This window comes from Nelumbo lutea, chromosome 1 (genome assembly GCF_056320005.1).
Source record: "Nelumbo lutea isolate HS-2025 chromosome 1, American lotus-T2T, whole genome shotgun sequence".
Taxonomy (NCBI): Eukaryota; Viridiplantae; Streptophyta; class Magnoliopsida; order Proteales; family Nelumbonaceae; genus Nelumbo; species Nelumbo lutea.
Window position 1 is genome coordinate 197,768,666 of NC_142684.1, and position 20,337 is coordinate 197,789,002.

The window sequence follows — 20,337 nt, forward strand, 5'->3', positions numbered from 1 at the left end:
CTATGAAGCTCAGTAACTCGAACCCCGATGTTGCATTTACTACCTTTGGATAGGCTTTATTTAGGTCTGTATAGTTGACGTGCATGCGCCATTTCCCGTTTGACTTTTTTACAAGCACCACGTTCATAATACAACTCAGGTATTCGACCTCCCTAATGAAGTCTGCTACAAGGAGCTTCCTGACATTTTCTTCAATTATTCTCCACCTCTCATGGGTGAAGCTTCATTTCCTCTATCTGATTGGCCAAGCAAAAACATCTAAATTCGAACGTAAAAAGTTTACTAGTTTGAAGCACAATGGTTTGAGTCGTGAGTCGACCTGCACCGTTTTCTAGGGGCCATCTGAAATTGACGCTTGGATGATGTCCTCCATTGGATGATCTCGTTCTTCACAATTATCCAGGACCAATTGCAGGTCTACCTCCAAGTACTGCTTCCCTTTGCCTTCCAAGGCCACCACATAGCACTTGGGAGACCTGTGTTGGTCTTTGTGCACTACTCCGACCCCATAGTTAGTGGGGAATTTCATCGCGAGGTGGTATGTGGGTACCACTGCTCTAAGGGCATGTAGGATCGGGTAGCCTAATTGTCAACACCTGATTTTTGCTTGGTCTGTTGCCTAGACCTTCAATTCACCTCAAACACCAAATTAGATCCATCCGACCTCTTTGAAACACCAAAAACCTAAGAGATCCAAATTTCACCCCAAGAGCCATCAAATCCACCATTAAATTTGCCTGATACCAATTCGATGGCTCCGATCAACCCCGATTAAACATTACCTTAGACCCCAAAATCACCCTTCCCTCATTGTTGAGTTACCAAATTCCCAAATTACCCTTGACCAAAGTATTAATATACCCCTTCTTTCCAAATTCCCAAAATGCTCTTAACCAAATTACCAAAATACCCTTTAAAGCCAGAATTACCAAAATACCCCTTCTTCAAAATTCTCAAAATATCCCTTTGCCCAAATTCCCAAAAATACCACCTTGGACCAATTTCCAAAATATCCCTAACCAACTTCCCAAATTATCCCCTTACACCAAATTCCTAGAAATTACTCCCTTCACACCAAATTATTAAAATACTCCATACCAAATTCTCAAATTACCCCCCTCACAACAAATTCCCAAAATACCCTTGACCATATTACCAAAAATACCCCTTTGCCCAAATTACCAAAATATCATTTCTTCTAAAATTACCAAAATGCCCTTCACTTCGCAAATTACCTAAATGCTCCTCTAAGCTTACCCATTTGGACCCCAAATTACCAATTTGCCCTCTGAATCCAAATTACTAAATTATCCTTTGACCCCAAATTACTGAATTACCCCCAAGACCATAAATAACCAAAATTTCCTCCTCACCCGAAATTACTCTTGAAGACCCAACCTTGCAAGATGCCCCCCCAAACCCTAGCTTACCAACCAAAACCCCCTTTTCTTCTATAATTTTTTTAGACCATTCCCAAGAGAGAGAGGTCGATGGGGAGGTGTTTGGAAGGGAGAGGTTCTTGATGCTTTCCTTTTTGAGGAGCTGCCGAGTTGAGGAGAGAGAGAGAGAGAGCGCAAAAAAGAGGGGAAATCGAGAAGAAAGAGAGAAAGTGCTTGAACAAAAAGAGAGGAATCGAGAGGGGTTTTGAGGAGAATAGAAGTTGGATGAGAAGGGGAGGGGGGCGTATGGGTGAAATCTAAGTAAGGGGTCTCTTCAAATAGAGCATAGGGAGGCCAAAGGAGTTTTGGGAGAGAGAGAGAGAGCGCAAAAGATGAGAAGTTATAAGAAGAAAGAGAGGAGCTCTTCAGAGGGCTTGAGAGCTTTATGAGTGGAAAATAGAGAGAGAAGGATAGAGAACCTCTTCGAAGAGGAAAACGAGAAAAAATGAATTGAGGAGGGTTGAAGGAAGAAGTAAACTCTGCTCAGTGCTATCGTTCTCCATTTCCCTGTCAAAAGTTCCATAAGAATGGTCATCTATTCATGGCTAAGCTGAAATTGTCGTACCTCTACCTGAAAGAAAGCATTCCAGAAAGTCAAGTGTTGTCTTGCAGCATTTCTAATTCATCCATTCTAAGGCTACAGGAGGTAAAATTTCTTACCTCACATCTTACTGAGTCTAGGTTCTGTTAACATGCAATTAGTTTTTTCTTTCAAGTCTTTCTTATGTTGTTTAAGTTTCAGCTTGGCATTTAAATTTGAATACGAGAGCCTGCCCATTCTCTAGTATCTGAGAGGCTTGTGCTTCTTCTTCTTTTTGACCAGACAGTCGAGTCTGAGGTTGGGGGTTCTGATAGAAAGGGGATGATCCCTTGTCCTTTTGCTCAGGCCCCTACATCCAAAAGGGGGCTGGTTCAGAAATGAAGGAAGGGGCATTCTGCTCCTTTTGAATGGTTAGAGGATTTAGGCTTTCTGATATGAATCCAAAATGAAGAGGGATTTGGCATTCACACTGACCAGAGAGAGGGGTCCCTAACCCCTTCCCTCTCTCAACTCACCCAGATTGGCCTTGTCCTGGCTGATTGGTATGGAGTCACTATTTGCTCTAAATGATTTGTAAAATTTTGATCTGGGAGACCCATCACTCCCCATTATTGATTTCTGATGGGTAGTGATTGCATATATTCATCCATGAAGTGAACAGCCGGGGGATTTTTTCGGAGGTTCACACTAATATTGCAATGTAGGGCGACACTGTAGCTACCACCAGAAAATCATGGTTGAACCTGACCTTGTTCGGTGTGGACCCTACTATCATCGACAAGTTTATCCTTCAGAGAGGATGGACCACCTCTACGCTAAAACTGACCAAGGGTACTTTGGCCAGGGCAAGGTCCTCCTATAGCCCCATCTTCTCAAATGCCTCCAAAAACAGTACATCCAATGAGCTACTGGAGTCCACAAGGATGCACTTGACCTCATAGTCATGAATAACAAGCTTCACTATGAAGGCGTTTCCATGAGGATAGTGGACTCCATGCATGTCATATTCTGTGAAATAAATTACTTCCTCTACGCGTGGCCGCTTCAGTGGGTTTCATGGACCAACTCGTGAACTGAGGTTCGATCAACTGAGTTGTTGCCTGCGACTATAAACCCACCCATGATCATGTGAATGATTCCATGGAGCGGGGGGGGCGTTTTGTTGTTGTTCTTGTGGGGCTGTTCTCTCCTCGGTTGATTGGCAGGGCGGTTGTCTCTCTTAATGAACTTCTTGAGGTATCCCCTCCTAATTAGTTCCTCGATCTCATCCTTTAAGTTCTGACAGTTCTTTGTGTTGTGCCCCTTTCTCTATGAAAGTGGTAGAACTTGTCTTGGTTTTGGTTGAAGGGATTTCCTTTCAATGGAGCTAGCCACTTCATATACTCGGCTGACTTAATCTCCATTAGGATCTCTCCCCTCCTAGCATTAAGTAGTGTGTAGTTCTTAGTCTTTATGGGGGGAATCTGAGAGTGTCGGCTTAGATGACTTATTGCCTCTAGGGGAGAGGATCTGGTCTTGCGGTGGGGAGACCTACTACACTTGAGCGATCTATTTCTTTTTTTGTCATTGTTGCGGTCACACTGATCATCTTCCAACCTCCTCTTCCCACCCAACTCATTCTTGGAACCGAGCATCTCTTATACCTTGATATACTTTCCCAGCACAGGTCAAGGTGTCGAACACCACTGATTGCAGTAGTGAGTTGGACAACTAGGTCGAGATTTGGAACTTGTAGCCTCTCTAGGTTGAATCTTTTGGCATAGTATCTTAATGATTCATCGTGATGCTAGACCACGTTCATTAAACTGGTAGTGGATTTGGGGCAGCGCTTGCTGGTAGCGAAGTTGGTCGTGAATAAATCCGCAAACCGCCTCCAGGTTTGGATTGAGTCTGCGGCCATCCCGGAATACCATATCCGAACTCTGCTTCGGGAAGTGGTTGGGAAGGCCATGCACGACTTGCATTTGAGGCCTCGTATAGCTACATCAGGGCTTGAAAACTCTCTACTTGATCCACCGTGTCACTGGTGCCTTTGTACAACTTGATGCTAGGGCCTTGAAGTCCTTGGGCCAAGGGTTGCAAGGATCTTGGCCGACAATGGGGAAGTGCAAAAGACATGCGGGGTGAACGACATGCTATTCCAACTGACTTCTTCCTCTTTCTTCTGGGCTTCTTCATCCTTTGGTGTGAAACAACTTTTACTAGGGCCATGTTGGATACGCCTTTGGCATCTTATTCAAGACCCCATAGTGGAGCCAATGTTTGCGGGTTTGACCGAGGAGGTAGCCCAACTAGTCACATATGTTGAGTCATCTCCAAGTTGACGGTACCAAGTGCTTGTGTGTTGTTGGTGAGAGGGACGTTCTGCTGATGGAGGGGTTTTTGCACCTAATTCTGATTTTGATATTGGCCATTATGCTGCTAGTTCAGGACTACTGTTGGCATGGGGACTTGGCAGGCAATGTATTGTTAAGGCACTTGCGGCATTTACAGGTCGGGCATGAAGTTCAGTTGCATCCAAGCCATCGTAGTGAGACAACCTCCCAACTCTACATTCGAAAATCAATGCCGTAGATGTATTGCACCAGCTCTTGAAGCTGTTGGCCATCAACCCCAACGGGAACCACGGATTTTTCAACCTACAGGGGAGGCATGATCGATGTTGGCAGTGTAGGGAGACTCAGCCCCGGCAACAATGGGATGCTTGGTAGTGTCAGGGGGACTGAAATCTGCCCAGACATTCTGAGTTGATGTATTCTGGACGGATTGGTTCTGCCCCCGGTTGAAGTGTCATCAATCTGGACGTTGTCGGCATTGTTATTGTTGTTGTTGTTGCTAGTTAAGGCCATTGCATGCTTAGCAGAAAGTTTGTGAGAACTTAGCTTTTTGTAGCAGATCCCATAGACGGTGCCAATTGATGGTGTGCAATCTGGTAACTCCTTGCTGGAAGACAACTTGTATGGTGGGCTAACGAGGTCAGTTGGTCAAGCTGCAAGAAAACAATCAGAGTACCTGGGGTGCTTTACTCGAGGTGGACACTCCAATGCTTAAGTCAGTAAAGAGTGTTTGAAAATGCTAGAAAGCAAGAGAACTAGAGAATCTGAGAGAAAACTTGTGCATACCTTCTCTGGTTGAAGGGGTGCCTTTAAATAGATGCTGGTAGTCGTGAGCCTTACGTAATGCGTCCGAGATCTCCGAGAGGACATGGCTTATCATCCTGCCATGCTCGGAGGTGGTTTCTACATAAAGCGACAAAGCTTATCCAATTATCTCCAAAGCGGGTGGTGTGGAAGCTAGCTCCATTAGTCAAGCGGTGTGATCCCAGAGGACTTGGAGACGATAAGTTGCACATAGCAGAGGCCAGTCGCTACGTCAAGCAGGTTACCACTTGGACCTCAATCAGGTCGGTGAGACCTTAGCAGGAGGTTGCCCCTCATGCTGAGGTCCCTGGCCCGATCCTGACAAAACCATCCGTTTGCTCCTATTGAGGTGCATACGGATCAGCCCTAGCCAAGGTGGTACCAGGCACTCTCTCAAAGTGCATCCGAGGCGTGCCTAAGGTGATTCTGAGGTGAACTCAACCAACTTGGCAAAGGCATATCATTGCCTACATGGCATCAAGGTATTATGCAACGGCTCTGAAGTATCACATGATTTAATGTTACCGAAGAGCCAAATTACCCCTCATGAACGTGCAATTGTGAAGATTTGAACCTTGTCACCCATATAAAAGGCATGCTTTTTTTAAAAGATAAAAGGTGTTCTTACACCAACAAGAAATTTAAATTTGTGACTTATTTAAATATTTTGCTTACAAAAATTTATAAAAGAAATATTTTCAATTGGCAACTAAAATTTGCATTTCAAAGAAGTAATGGGATTTATATTAGTTTATTAACATGTAAATTTATTTTTTCTACTATTTTTAACATTTCACATAGCTAGCTCACACTTCACATAAACCATTAAAATATATTTGAGTCCTGCATAAACGAATATTTGTGACTGATTAAATATTAATATCATCAAATCATGCTAAAGACTGTATGTTAAAAACCTTTAACAATGTGATAATGTCAATTATAATGTTTCACTGTATCACTGGTTCACATCAAGGTTTAAAATATTGATATGTCCGATATGCCAGTAGGGGCGTATTGGGCATTTCGATACTTGTTTTTTATTTTTTTTTTCAAAACTGGTTCAGAGGAACTGGTCTAGGACCCCTCCATCCCCTGAACCGATCAGACCCCCAATACACCCACTGTAGGGCTGTATCAGAAAGGTCCCGGAACGATACATATCAGCTCTCGGCCTATACGTAACGATACTTTGAACCTTGGTTCACATCACTAGTAAAGACTGCCATATGCATCCTGCCTGTATTTTTACCTCAGACGTCTATTTCAGATATAAACTGAGCAATTCGAAGCCCATGGTCCAAACCCAAACCCAGTTAAAACAAGGAATATCAAACCCAACCACAACCTGTCCGATGAAATATCGCTGTTCTCGGTGAAGACTATATTTGTATTTGTCAATCTGATATTAATGAGTAGCTCTTGGTGCAGGTAAGCCTCAATAAGAACCGAACCACAAATCGGCATAGAACTGACCAAAACCAACCAAATAGAATCAGTTTACCACTTAACCCATCCAAGGCATTGACATTCCTACGGGCCAAGTTTCAAAATATCGATATGCTTGATACGCCGGTATGGGTGCATCAGGCGAATCAATACATCTTTTGGCATTTCTTTTAATTTTTTTCGCAACTGATTCAGGGGAACCAGTTTATACCTCCTCCACACCTTGAACCGGTCAGACCCCCAATACACCCACTGTAAGGGCATATCAAAGAGATCCCGGAACAATACGTATTGATCAATACAGGCAGATCAAGTGTTTTTTCACTTGTTCTTTAAATCCAATTAGACAATACAACGCATACATCGAGAGTTCCAGAACGCACCTCTAATAGGAGCAGACTCAACCTATAATTGATTTTTAACTTGCAAAATGTTTAGAAAAGATCTGTTATTCTTACTTAGTGGACTCTATGATTCATGAAATTTATGAGATATTGACTATAATAGAATTCCAGTAATATATCTGAAGCTCGCATGAAAGATGAGAGAACTCACAGTGCTAAAGAATGTCCCCTCTATTCCAATGTAAATATGTTTAATGCCATGGCATAACCATCGGGGCAAAGACACGAGCACTATAATATACAGAGAAAACAAAGTAGCTGCAGCAGAAACATTGAATAATGGGAAATTTACGATCAACTCACTGACTCAGTATAATTCAAAGTAATGGGTCGGAAAGAGCTAAACCTAGGCCAACACTTCGCTATATTAATTTTCTACCCGCTATCAAAAGGAATCCAAGTATCCAACCACCACAGTTTTGTCTATTCTGAGTCAACTGATTGTAGTCCCAAAATTTGAGTTCAAATCAACCACTACAGAATGCGCTCCAAAAACGTCCCACAGCACGTTCCCAATGACAAGTACCGGAGAGGTTCCCCAATTTTCCAACAACAACAACAAAAAAGAGAAAAATGAAGTCCTAATTCAAAAGTTTACACCATAAAATTGGAAGCTTTTAGTCGGTACATCATACACGGCCTGTATAGTACTTCCATGCTACCAACTACCAAAAAGAATCCAATCACCTCAGTTTTGTCTATTCTGAGGAAACTGACCGACTCGGCACTAAAACAAAAATGAGTATCAATTAATTAGCAAAGCACGAGGACATACATAGTCGACGAGTAATACGACACTATTATGTAATCTTGTTCATTTTTATCACAAAAAAAAAAAAAAACCCTCAAGTTATCTATTGATGTGAGACCACTGTTGGAATCTGGATGTTACTTTACCAAATTTCCCTAATCATCAAGATCTTTCAAAAAGACTTGACCAAGTGCGAACGAGGTCAATACATTTACTCGTATCCGTCTGCTTTACGGGTGTAATGACACTTGGGGAAGGGTAGGACACAATCTCATGAAGTATATGTATGTCCAGATTCGCTTGTTCTTTCCGTTGATTGCAATGCATCTAGAGATTCCATTCCCTAGGATGGATGGAGGGGTGGAGCCACCCAAAGCTTCACTTTCTTGTCAGCACCGGCTGTTGCTAAAATTGTTGAAGATGTACCCGCTGTAGAAAAATAATATGCACTCAAAATAGAAATAATTGCCAATGAAGAGACTTTACACTTAAGTTATATACTGTCAAAACGAGAAAAGTTGAACTAGAAATAATTGTCAATTCAGGCAAAATCCCAGAATTAAGTTAGGAGTCTTTGCATCAGATGTGCCCAAGCTGTAGTTGCGAGATAAGGGAAATTAGAACAGGAAATCATCCAACAAATGGTAATGAAAAACAGTGCCCCTAAGGCTATGTTTGGTTTGAAGGAAAAGGTGGGGAAAGGAAGGGAAAGGTAAGGAAACCTTGCATAGGTTTCCCTGTCTTTCCCTTCCTTTCCCCATCTTTTTCCTTCAAACCAAACATAGCCTGAAGGTTTTACATTATACAGGAAATGTGAGTTACCAAGGAAAATAGGTGAGCACAGTAAAGAGATGCATCAAAAAAGGCAATTTCATTTGGAATAAGGTAACCTAGGAAATTTATTTTACTTTCTCCTCATGGTATTTATCCATTTCCTTGACAATTTGCCTATACATTTCCCATTTTATTGCAGACCACAACATTCTGTTTCCACGAGAAACCAGTTCAAATGAGAATTTCATTTTCAAATCCAGTTGCGGCAAGCATTTGTTTAAATAAGGAACACCACAAGACTGCTCCACAAACAGCATGGCATTCCATGCATCATAACCATGGGTTAGGACCAACTATCGAATGCATTCCATCTCAGAATTCTCCTATCCACCAAGAATATGACTTAACTAGATCATATCATCAATTCATCATCTTGTCGCGATTGGTGATATACTGATATTCCCTTTGGTGATAACTTGATAAGTGTCATAAGCTGGAAAAGGTTGATTTTGAGCAGAACACTAGGATACCATTGAGTTGAAACCTACCTGATATTCATCCTAATAGCTACCTAAATAGAACAATGGTAGGTCAACCAAATAAACCTTTGATGCTACTCACAATAAATCTAATGTGGTATAAAACTTATGAATTCAGTATTGATGGATTTTCTCTGAAAGATGTATGGAGAAGGTATCTGCAATTAGGAATTATTTATAGCTAATCCAGGATTTAAGTAGTTTCTAAAAGGGAATAAAAGATACATACCCATTAGAATGCTTTTTGGTGCCCATGCGATACCTGTGATATCACCTGTAATAATAGGAGTAATCAGAACTTGTGAAGAGAGTATAACAAGGAATGAGGTAGCAATATGCAGTACTTGGGTACAAATTTTACAGGATCATATAGTAGAACTGAAACTTCAAAGGAAAATAAGGGGAGATGGTGGTTGGTGAGCTCCGAATCAGGTTTAAAAAAATGGTCCAGAGAACAAAGATAAAATTCATAGTTCAACATGCTTTGCACTAACTTGACAACAATATAGTGTTATTGAAATGACAGAAACATAGTCTAGCAAAATGATTTCTGGCAAAGAAATATTCTATGTAGGTAGAAACCCACGCAAAACATCATGACCAGACCCAAAAAATTGCATCAACTAGGAAATCCTATCAATCCAATTAATAACTTTTACTGGGTCGCTGTAAACATCGGATAATACATATATAGTGATAGATCAAACAGTTTTATACTGTGGCTTTTTTCCATCCATCTCTGATTGTCTAGTAATTGGATGATTCAGAGAGGTAGGCTACCATGTTCAATCATACTATGTATATAAAGCTAATTGATATACATTTATGTTGTGCAAATGATCTCCAACCAAGATTCTCTACAGACAAGCCAAGAACACACCTAGTGCAAGACAAACTAGAGATAGTTTTAGAAAAAGAACTAATTCAGCCAAAATCAATACACATACAAGAAGGCTCAATTCCATATGTTGATTGTAGGTGATATTTGTTAGAAGAGACAAGAAATGTAAATGCAAGACTAGAAACATTAAGTGATGTTAAATCCCATGGCTGGTATTAGATTTTGGGAGAAACATCAAGACAGAATTAAGAATGCATCTGTTTGTGCTACAGAATTGAGAATACATTATTTTGTAACTAGAAAAGAAGTGCAAGTTACAAATAAGCTGGATGAGCATACCATCATGTGCACCATCAGCTGTATCCAGGACTTTTCCTGTTTCAGCACATAGCCACTGCACTGTAGAACCATGGGTGGCTGCTAGTATCTTTCCATCAGGTGAGATACTCATACGATCATAGTGCAAGGTGGACCCCTTTGAATCATGAAGTGGTATTGGGAAAATCTTCAAAGTCTTTGGATCCTCATCAAGATGATAACGAACTTAAAAAGCAATAGAAGGTAACAAAATTAATGTCATATGAGAAAAACAGTTTAAGACAAATCAAACCAGTCTACCATAAATAAGAAATATGCAAGTATCAAATTTTTCATAAAATAAAATAAATCCCTTAATACCTAGCATCTATCAAAGTAGTGAATAGTGAATACAGTACAGCCTATCCAGGTTATATATAGAGTGCATCGCAAATTTATGGATGTTCTTTGCAAAATAATTCAGCATTTGTTTGGTAATAAATAAAAAGAAAATCCATTAAGATAAGAAAGAGAATATTACAAAAGAGGTGATAGGTAGTCACCAACAAAACATAACTGTAAAAACAGCTCTAAAAGACTGCTCTCCCCTTTTTAACCTTCCAATATTATCTCCCCAAAGCCAAAATAGAGAACAAATCACCCAAATCTGAAGAGAAGCTTATAACCCAAAAATACAAACAAATTGAATTTTAGCCCCCTAATGGACCTGAAAGTAAAGCCTAACTGACAGACCCTCAAGAATCAATCCTCTGTCCAATGACAACATACCTACACCCAGCAAGCACAAAACCCTTCAAAGTATTGCCCAACCAATTGCCCGGTTGTTCACCATCTTCAGTGGCTGCAACAAGAGCCGCTTTGCCTCTTTTAATAACTCTCTTTGTCTTCTTTACCCTCTTACTGGGTCCAACCCCAAATAATTCCCCTTTCAATCTGGCAAAAACTTTTCATAAGTGAAATAGTGTACTTTTCTGACTTCTGAGCCTTCTAACTGCATTAGGGAAAATTTCAGAAACCTTTGAGTCCTTGGTATTAGCATTAATTCTTTCTAACTCTAAGACCACATACTTGTCAAAAATATCCTCACAAACCCAAAGTTTTGATGACTGGTGCAGTTGATGACTCTAAGACCACATCTTTGTCTACATTCCATTGCAGTTAACGACTGGTGCTCCAAGGAAGAAGGCTCACCCCTTCCGGCTGGAACATTGTTGGCTGGTATTGGTGGAGCTCAAAACAGCTATAAAATCTTGGTGGGTGAAGGCTTCTTTTGAGGGGTCAGCTAGTCATATCATGAGCAAGATATTACAATGGCTGGAAGGAAATATCAAGAAATAGCAGCGGGGGAGGGTGTCAAAAGATCAAAAAAGGAGGGCTGAGTGCATGAAAATTATAACTGAGATCAATTTAGAGGAGGAAGGGGGAGCTTTAGAGGAGACAACAAGAGTAGAAAGACTTAAGGCTAAGAAAGACTATGATTCTCTAACTTATCAGGAAGAGGTGAAATGGAGGCAGAGATCAAAATGTGAGAAGGAAGAATTATATCAAGAGGCTGCAAGTAGGAGAATCCATAGTGGATTAGGGGAAGGAGATCGAGGAAGCCATTGTTAAATTTTAGGAGAAGGAGATTGAGGAAGCCATAATGAACTATGTAAGGTGAGACAAACTTTGGATGATCTCCACTTTGAGACTCTGTCTGAACAACAAACTGCTGATTTGGAAAAACACTTTCAGAGGAGGAGGTGAAGAGAGCATTAGACGTGGAGGGAGGCAAAGCTCCAGGTCCTGACGGCTTTACAATTCTCTTCTATAAGAAGTTCTGGGATGTAATAAAGCATGATCTAATGCAAGTTTTGGAGGAGTTTAATCATTCTGCAGCCCTTGAGAGAAGCTTGAATGCTTTGTGGAAATGGACTTCCGGCCGATTAGCTTAATTGGAAGTGTGAACAAGATCCTAGCTAAAATTCTGGCTCATGGTTGAGGTTTGTCATGGATTCCCTCATATCCTCTTATCAGGGGGCTTTTGTGCATAACAAACACATTTAGGATGGGGTGTTAATTATGAGCTAATTGATCTAAGGAGAAGCAATAGGAAAGGTTTTGTATGTAAAATCGACTTGGAAAGGCATACGACCATGCCAATTGGGTATTTCTGGACTATATGATGGCTAGAATGCATTTTAAAATCAAGTGGAGAAACTGGATGAAGGTTTGTGTGACCACTCCAAGGTTCTCTGTCCTAATTAATGGTGCTGCTCATGGGAATTTCAAGAGCCCCAGAGGAGGATGAGAGACTTTCTGTGGAGCAATTGGAAGGACTTGTCCAATTATCATTTGGTGAGTTTGGATCAAGTCTGTGTTGAGATTGGGCTGATAATATTTGTTTTTTATTTTTAAAGTTTAGCTAGAATTATTGGGCCTAAGAGGCCCATTAGTTTATGTATGGTTAAGAGTGTTTACTTGTGTATTTAACAATAGCCAACTTACTAAGGGTATACTAGTCATTGTATTCTTTTTTAATTATGAGTACAAAAGAGAGTGAAAGGGGCAGCCAGATAACTTTTTTGGCTTCTTTTTCTCACGGATTTCAAATCAGATCAGATTTATTTCACTTTCAACTTGGTATCAGAGAAACTTTAGGGATTTTTGAGTTGTTCCATCATGCAGCCCAAGATCAACCAAATGCATGATGAGTTACTGATCAAGGAGTTAAAGAGTGCCCAGTTTTTTGGATTTTTTGGTGGATCTACAATCCCTTGTAGCACGTCTAGGGTTTATCACCAAAATCAGGAAGAATTGGAGGAAGGGGAAGAATGTTGGTTGCAGTAGGATTCTTCATTTTTGACCCAGGAAGTGGTGCACCAGTTTTTTTCGGTTTCTAGGTGTTTTTTGAAGAGGTTGGTTCAAGTCCCAAGCTTTTTGGAGGTCTTTGGAGGGAACGGCAGCCTCTCCTCTTCCTTATACTTGCTCTCACGAAGAAGGGAAACTTGGTGGGAGGGGCTTCTAGGGTACTAGGATGGTGTTTGAGGTTTCCAAAGGGGACAATTTTTTTTTTTCTTTTCATTTCCAATTGATTTCCTAATCTGTTCTAGGAGCTATGGAGGGTTGTGGAGTTGAATATAAATCTACAGGTGAAGTGGGAATAGGTGGAGGGGTGCTAGTGACCCCTTCAGGGCAGGGACCATCACTACAGTCAAGTTGGATGGTACAAACTACTTAGAATGGTCACAATTTACAAAATTGGCCATTGGTGGAAGGAGTGCAAGAATGGTAAATTCACAGTTAAGTCGGAGGCCTCTATTGAATAGGGAAGTTGAAGAATGTATCTTGCTCTTAGAAAATCTAGAGGGTGTAAAACCTACATTTCAGCAAAGAGATGAGCTCTGGTGGAAGGAGTGCAAGAATGGCAAATTCACAGTTAAGTCATGTTATATGGCTCTCAACAGATCTAACTCAGTCTCAAGTCATATTAAGGGCATTTGAGGAACCCAATCCCTCCAAGAGTTGAGGCTCTGGCCTAGCTGGTAGCCATGGATAGTCTCTTGACAACTGATCATCTGAAATCCAGAGGTTTGAACCAATGTTTTAAAACGAGGAGGTGTGACGCGAGGCGTTCCACTACCTAGAGGCGTGAGGCATTGTTCAGAATGCATGAGGTGTAAGCCTCTCGAATACAAGGAGGCGTAAGCCTCCTTAAGAGGAGGGGGTTAGGAGGAGGATGAAGAGGAAGGGGGGATCTCATTTTTCTTTATTTTTAATAAAAATATTTTATATTAAGAAGAATAAAGATGCATAACATTAGTTGAAAGGGGGGGAAAACCACTTTCTTTTCCCTTATCTTTTCTTCCCTTCCCTTTCCTTCCCTTTCCTTTCCTTTCCTTTACTTTCCTTTTTTTTTCTTTTTTTTTCATGAAAAAAGCGCAAGAGGCGTACGCCTCAGAGGTGTTAGCACCTCTGGCATACGCCTCAAGGCGTTTTGGGAGCACCTCGCCTGGAGGCGTGCCTCCAAGCGTACGCCTCCCACACCTTTTAAAACACTAGTTTGAACATGGCTAGCAGATTTTTTCTTTGCAATGCTACTCAATTATTCATATCATGCAAGTTTTCAAGCTTCTTGGGGAAAGTGTTTACATCTAAGTTCGGGGTCTCAGGTTTTCATCCAACTTGAACAGTAGAAATTCTCTACTTGGCCCAGGCTGAGTGGGATTAAGAAGGTGAAGATGTTATGGAGTTGTATCCCATTTGCAATTTCCTGGAACATTTGGAAGGAGAGGAACAGGACTTTCGAAGACAAAGCTTGTAGTATGGACAAGATGGCTGCGGTTGTGGGTAGAATAGTGATAGAATGGATATTGATTCTTCCAGAATTCAGTCAACTAGAAAAAGAAGACTTTCGGTTTAGGTTAGGAGAGGTCCTAGATTATCAGATATGTAATGTGGGGATTGTTCTCTAATCTGAAAATTGGTCTTTGTACTTGAATAAGACTTGTCACCTTCTTTTGCAACTTCTTTTCTTTTTAATAAAATTTTTATTTTACTTATAAAAAAAAAGTGGGTGGACCATATCATCTCTTCTAAAGGTGGATATAGGTATTTGTTGTTTTTTTGTGGATGATTATTCTCAATACTCTTGGATGTATTTGATGAGATCCCTGTTAGACAGTTTCGTATGCCCTTAGCATCAATCAAATTGATGTACTTTATGAGTTTATTGTAAATGAATAAAAGTGCATATTTGATTCATGTGTTCCCTTGGTATGTTTCTGTGTAATACCCTTAAACTGGACACTTAATGAGACTCGTGTTAGTTTAGAATGTTCACAGCCAGTGGGTCGGTTTGGGGAGACCTATCCTGACAAGGCTGACACTGTGGTGCCATCAAGTCGGTTGGGGTGGCTTGTCTCAGCTACCGGGGTTAGACCCTAGCACATACAGTGTGGGATTAATTGAATCTTTGAACTGGACCAGATTTCCAGTATTGCCCTGGACCTTGGAGATTGATGGGCAAAACTGGAAAGTTACACCCGACCCCTAGACTCGATTATGATACTGCACTAGGTGTCGGATTGGACTGTCTTTGATATACCAATCAGTGAGATCCTTAGCGGGGGTCAAAACTTGGGTATGTTGGGACAGTCTGAGAATTCATCTGAGTGGGTGATCATAGTGACAGGATCAGCCCCTTTGTCGGACAAAGGTAATGATCGGGGATGCACTCTCACTGATGGAAACCAAGACTGCCGGCAACCGATTTCAATCGTTGAGATTTGTTTTGCAAAATATATTTTATATGAGATATAAAAAGTATATATATATATATATATATATATATATATATATATATATTATGGTTTTGAAATGTTTGCAAAAGGTTTTAATTCCCGGGATCCATATAAGTAGAGAGTGCAACACTGTTCCTTGCAGCCGAGGGAGAGGTCCTCTCTTGTCGGGCAGTGTATGATCATTATGGGCTGAGATGTTAAGTGTAAGGCCATTGAGGATAATACCTGATGGGCTAATCTTGCATCTGCCCATGGTCCCTGGGTGTTATAAGGTGGCTTGGCCCAGGGACCACTTAGGGTAAGTGTTGGGCCCATAGAGCCCATCTGATGGGTTTCAGGGGGTGCATTGTCCATAACAGTGTATTTTGCCAGGCCTTGTAACAAAGGTTGGGCTGAACCCATGTGGCTGATGTGTAGATCAATGTTTGGGTCCCACGCCATACAAGGAAGCCCAACTGGGTAGGAGTTTGGAAGGCTTAATGAATACATAACCCTAAATGGGCCTTAAGCCCATTTCGAACTGGGCTAATTTGATTAGTCTTTAAGGGGCGAATTCTGAGATAAGATCAACTAATAGGATTGGGCCCACACCCTATCCACTCAGAGAGTCCAAGATCTAAATGAGATTTAGATTTGGAAACTTCCTAATTAGATTAAGAGCTAGTTGATCTAATCTGCAGATAAGATAAGGACTATCCCTTATCTTAAAGGGACTTCTAATCCATATATGATTTGGGTTAGCAACTCCTAATGGGATTAGGAGCTGATCCCTTTAAGTCTATAAAAGGAAGAGGGGGCGGCAGCCTTTAAACATCCAGACACACAATCACTAGCAACAGTCTTGTCTTCAGAGCTGAGATCACAGAGGAGAGAATTCTGCACCCTGCAAATTCTCTCTATCTGCCTCCTTCCTGCTGCCGCCGCCTATAGCAGTTCGATCTCCATTGCTTGGGAGAAATCAAGATCAGATCTTGATTCCAATCTTTTGGAGAAAAGATTGGTAGGAGTTGTATTCACTAGCCGCCCAGGTGATTCTTGGGAAGAATCAAGTTCTTAGGAAGGACACTACTGATTCTGCTCCACCCTCCAATGCGCCATCTTCAGTGGGAGCAGATTTCGGTTTCTACCTTGGGCGTGAACACCTCCGTTGAGAGATATTATTTCTCTGTATCAGGTATTCTCTCTCTATCCTCCTTTTGGTTCAGATCTGGTTCAGTTTATGGTTCAAGAATGATCCTTGAAAATATGATTTTCTAAATAGGGAATTCGATTCCCAGTTGAAGGGAAAGAAAAATTTTTGAAATTCGCCCCCTTTTATTCCGCAATCTTGGGCGTCCATATGATGGTTTCCTATCCCTTCAGTGATATCAGAGCCATGGTTCAAATCTTGAACCATTCTGTTTCAGATCTGAACCTGCACAATTAGGGAGAAGGCGTTCTACCCAATTTGCGCAGATATGGGTTTTGGGAAATTTGTTCCCAAAACAGATGGGCAAATAATCTGAAATTAATTTTAAATAAATCTGATTATTATTTAGAATAGTTCTTTATAATTTTCTGGATTTATGGGCTGTTTGTACAAGAGGAGATCGAAATCTTGATTTGCGTAGGGAGAACTGCAAGATTTGCAGTTTTTGAATTGAATTTCTTACTTTTGGTCTGTAAATAATTTTTTTTTTTATTTTTAGACTCAATGTATAGGCATTCGATCTGATGTAATAATTAATAGAAATAGGATTTCTATTTATTTTTAATTTTGGATCGAAGATGGCGGCGCAGAGAAGGAGATTTCGTAGATGGGAGATTCGCTATCTGCGATTTGCAGTTTGAGAAACTACAATCTGTGATCTAACCTCTGTTTTGCAGGATGGAGTGTGTGAACAGCCCTGATTAACTGTTTTGTTTTTCTTTTATCAGTTATTTAATTTCAGATTATTTTCTTGAATTAAGGATTTAATTAAAAATCAAACCCTAGACCCATTCGAACCAAGATTGGTTCAAACTGTTTGGACCAATTCTAGGGTTTAATTAAGGCTGAAAGTCAGCCCTAATTTTCCCACTAATGGGCCTAAGGATTGATATTTAATTAAATGGTTAATTCAGCCCAACCTGTAAAGGCCCAGTTTTAAATAGTTAAAACTACAAAAGCCTATTTTAAAGGATAAAGCTATATGGGCCGAACTGGGTAACCCTAATTCAGCCCATATAGCTAGATAATATTAATGGTTAATATTATGGAATTTTAACGGGCTTCCAACGGGACTTACAGATAATTAATTGATTGGATCAATTTATCCCTGCATGAGATGTATGGATGTGTGATGTGCTGCGTACATGGGCCATAAGTACTTGGCCCATGCTCATTCGACAGTGGCTCTTGCGCACACCATGGCTGAATGCACATCATTTCCATGGTGTCCCTTTTGGTCATTGGATGACTTCCCTCAGTGGTGGGCCCCACACCTCATCAAGAGGTCACGTGCGGAACCCTACCCGATTTAAGGCCCACCGAAATCTGGCTTTATGAAAGTCAGTGGGAGCCACTTTGGTTTGACCTAAATCAAACAAAGGCGTAATTTTGTTCCCTCTATCTAATATGAGTGCATGTGATAGCGAGATTCATATGATGAACTCTCTAAAGGCCTTACATCATTAGCATGAGAATGGGTCCTTCAGTAATGAGGAAACGCACTTTGGTTTGACCTAAATCAAACTAAGGCGTAATTTTGTTCCCTCTATCTAATATGAGTGCATGTGATAGGGAGATTCATATGATGAACTCTCTAAAGGCCTTCCATCATTAGCATGAGAATGGGTCCTTCAGTAATGAGGAAACGCACCAGAAAATGGGCTATCCATTTGCTGTTGGGCTTGTCTGAATGTTTCATAAGATGATAGGGGCGTCATAGACCGATGTGGGAGGGGCTTCACCAGAAAATGGGAACTCTCTCACGGTACCTTGGCGTTCACGAATATGATGGGTAAGCACTCACTGGACAGAAAGGTTTACCTGAAAATGGCCAAAGGGAAAACTCATACGATGAGTGGATATGATCCTTCACAAAAAGGTGGTGGGGTTATGCAGCTGAAACAGTTGGCTCCATGCACCCTATGTGATTTCCCACATTTCCAGAGACAACCCGTAGTCTCCATCACTGAGAAAGGAGGGAGATCTCAGAGATGAATAAATGGAAATGGATCGTAGATTAAAATCCATATCTAATGAACATGAATCAAATTAGGTTGTGGACTGATGTTTGCTCTTTTATCAGAAAATGGCAAACGGATCTTTTGCAAAGCTTCTTGATGACAACAAGCTTAAGGGCCCAAACTACGCCGACTGGTACAGGAACCTTATGCTGGTCCTAGCTTCAGAAAAGCTGGACAAAGTGGCAAAGAATCCTGCCCCGGAGCGTCCGGGAGACGGGGCTTCTAAGGCCCGAATGAGAGACTATCAGGAATGGGAGGAGAAAAACTCCCTAGCCCGGTGTTACATCATCGCTTCCTTGGACAACCCAATACAGAGGCAGTTCGATCAGATCGAACTTGCCAACGACATATTGGACAGCCTAAGGACGATGTATGAAGAGCAGAATCGTTCTACTCAGCAAAAGGTCTTGAAGCAGTTCATGACCACTCAAATGTCCAAGGGCCAACAAGTTCACGACCATTGTCTTCGGATGATGGGTTACATCAACGAACTGGAGGCTCTTGGATCCGGGCTAGACCTCGCAACCCAGATAGACGCTATCCTTAATTCTTTGCCTCCTTCCTTTAATCCGTTCATCATGAACTATAACATGAACAAGCTGAAGTCGGCTTGCAAGAGCTCAGCAATATGTTGCAAAGAGCTGAAGAAGTGATTAAAAAGGATGAGCCTGTAGCTATGCTTGTTAAAGCTAGCAAAACGGACAAGAGAAAGAGGAAGGCAAAGAAGCCTCAGAAGAAAGCCACCAAGGGCAAAAGGTAGAAGAAAGACAAAGCATCAGATGCATGTCACTTCTGCAAGAAGACCGGCCATTGGAAACGGAATTGTCCTGCCTACCTGGAGTCCAAGAAAAGTAATTTCGAAACTTGTGTTATAGAAACCAATTTATTGGTAGCTTCTGCGTCTTGGTGTATTGACTCTGGGCTTCAACTCATGCATGTAACTCACTGCAGGGGTTCAAGGTAAGCAGAAGGCTGAGTGAAGGAGAAGTCACTCTCTACTTGGGGACTACTGCAACTGTTGCAGCCGCGACAATAGGAACCGTGGAGTTAATTTTTAAAGAAGGAAAAATTGTACTCAAAGATTGTCTTTATGTACAAAACTTAAGAAGAAATTTGATTTCTGTTTCAAAACTGTATGCAGATGGTTATTCTGTCTTCTTTAGTAATACGATTACCATTAAAAGAAATAACAGATTCATCGCATACGGGGAACTGGAGAACGGTCTCTATGTTCTACATCCTTCTCTAGAAACTAACATAACCGAAACTACGTCGGCTGAAATCCCCAAGAAGAGAGCCTGTGATACAGTTAATCCCACGTGTCTGTGGCACTACCGACTTAGCCACATCAGTGTTGACCGAATCACAAGGTTGGTAAAGGATGGTCCTTTGGATTTTCTAACTGTAGAAGATCTTCCCACCTGTGAGCCTTGCCTACAAGGCAAGATGACAAAACGACCATTTGACGGTAAGCCTGGAAGATGTATAGGCACACTTGACCTAATACATATTGATGTATGTGGTCCCCTAAGTGCTAGGACATGGAATCAACACGTGTATTTCATCACCTTCACAGATGATTTCTCACGATATGGTTACGTGTACCTAATGAGACCCAAGTCTGAATCCTTTGAAAAGTTCAAAGAGTT

At 41.1% G+C, this 20,337-nt stretch overlaps 1 protein-coding gene across 2 annotated transcripts in view; it reads right to left on the reverse strand.

The window, feature by feature from the left end:
• Positions 1-7,547: 7,547 nt before the first annotated feature.
• LOC148880242 (uncharacterized) overlaps positions 7,548-20,337 on the reverse strand; it is a 93,431-nt gene continuing 80,641 nt past the window's right edge. For both annotated transcript variants that reach the window (XM_088962108.1, XM_088962107.1), the window contains exons 8-10: positions 10,218-10,421; positions 9,267-9,311; positions 7,548-8,153 (exon numbers count right to left, since the gene is read on the reverse strand). In XM_088962108.1, coding sequence (XP_088818234.1) covers positions 8,068-8,153; positions 9,267-9,311; positions 10,218-10,421 — 335 coding nt within the window. In that variant the 3' untranslated portion in view covers positions 7,548-8,067. The remainder of the gene's footprint in view (positions 8,154-9,266; positions 9,312-10,217; positions 10,422-20,337) is intronic.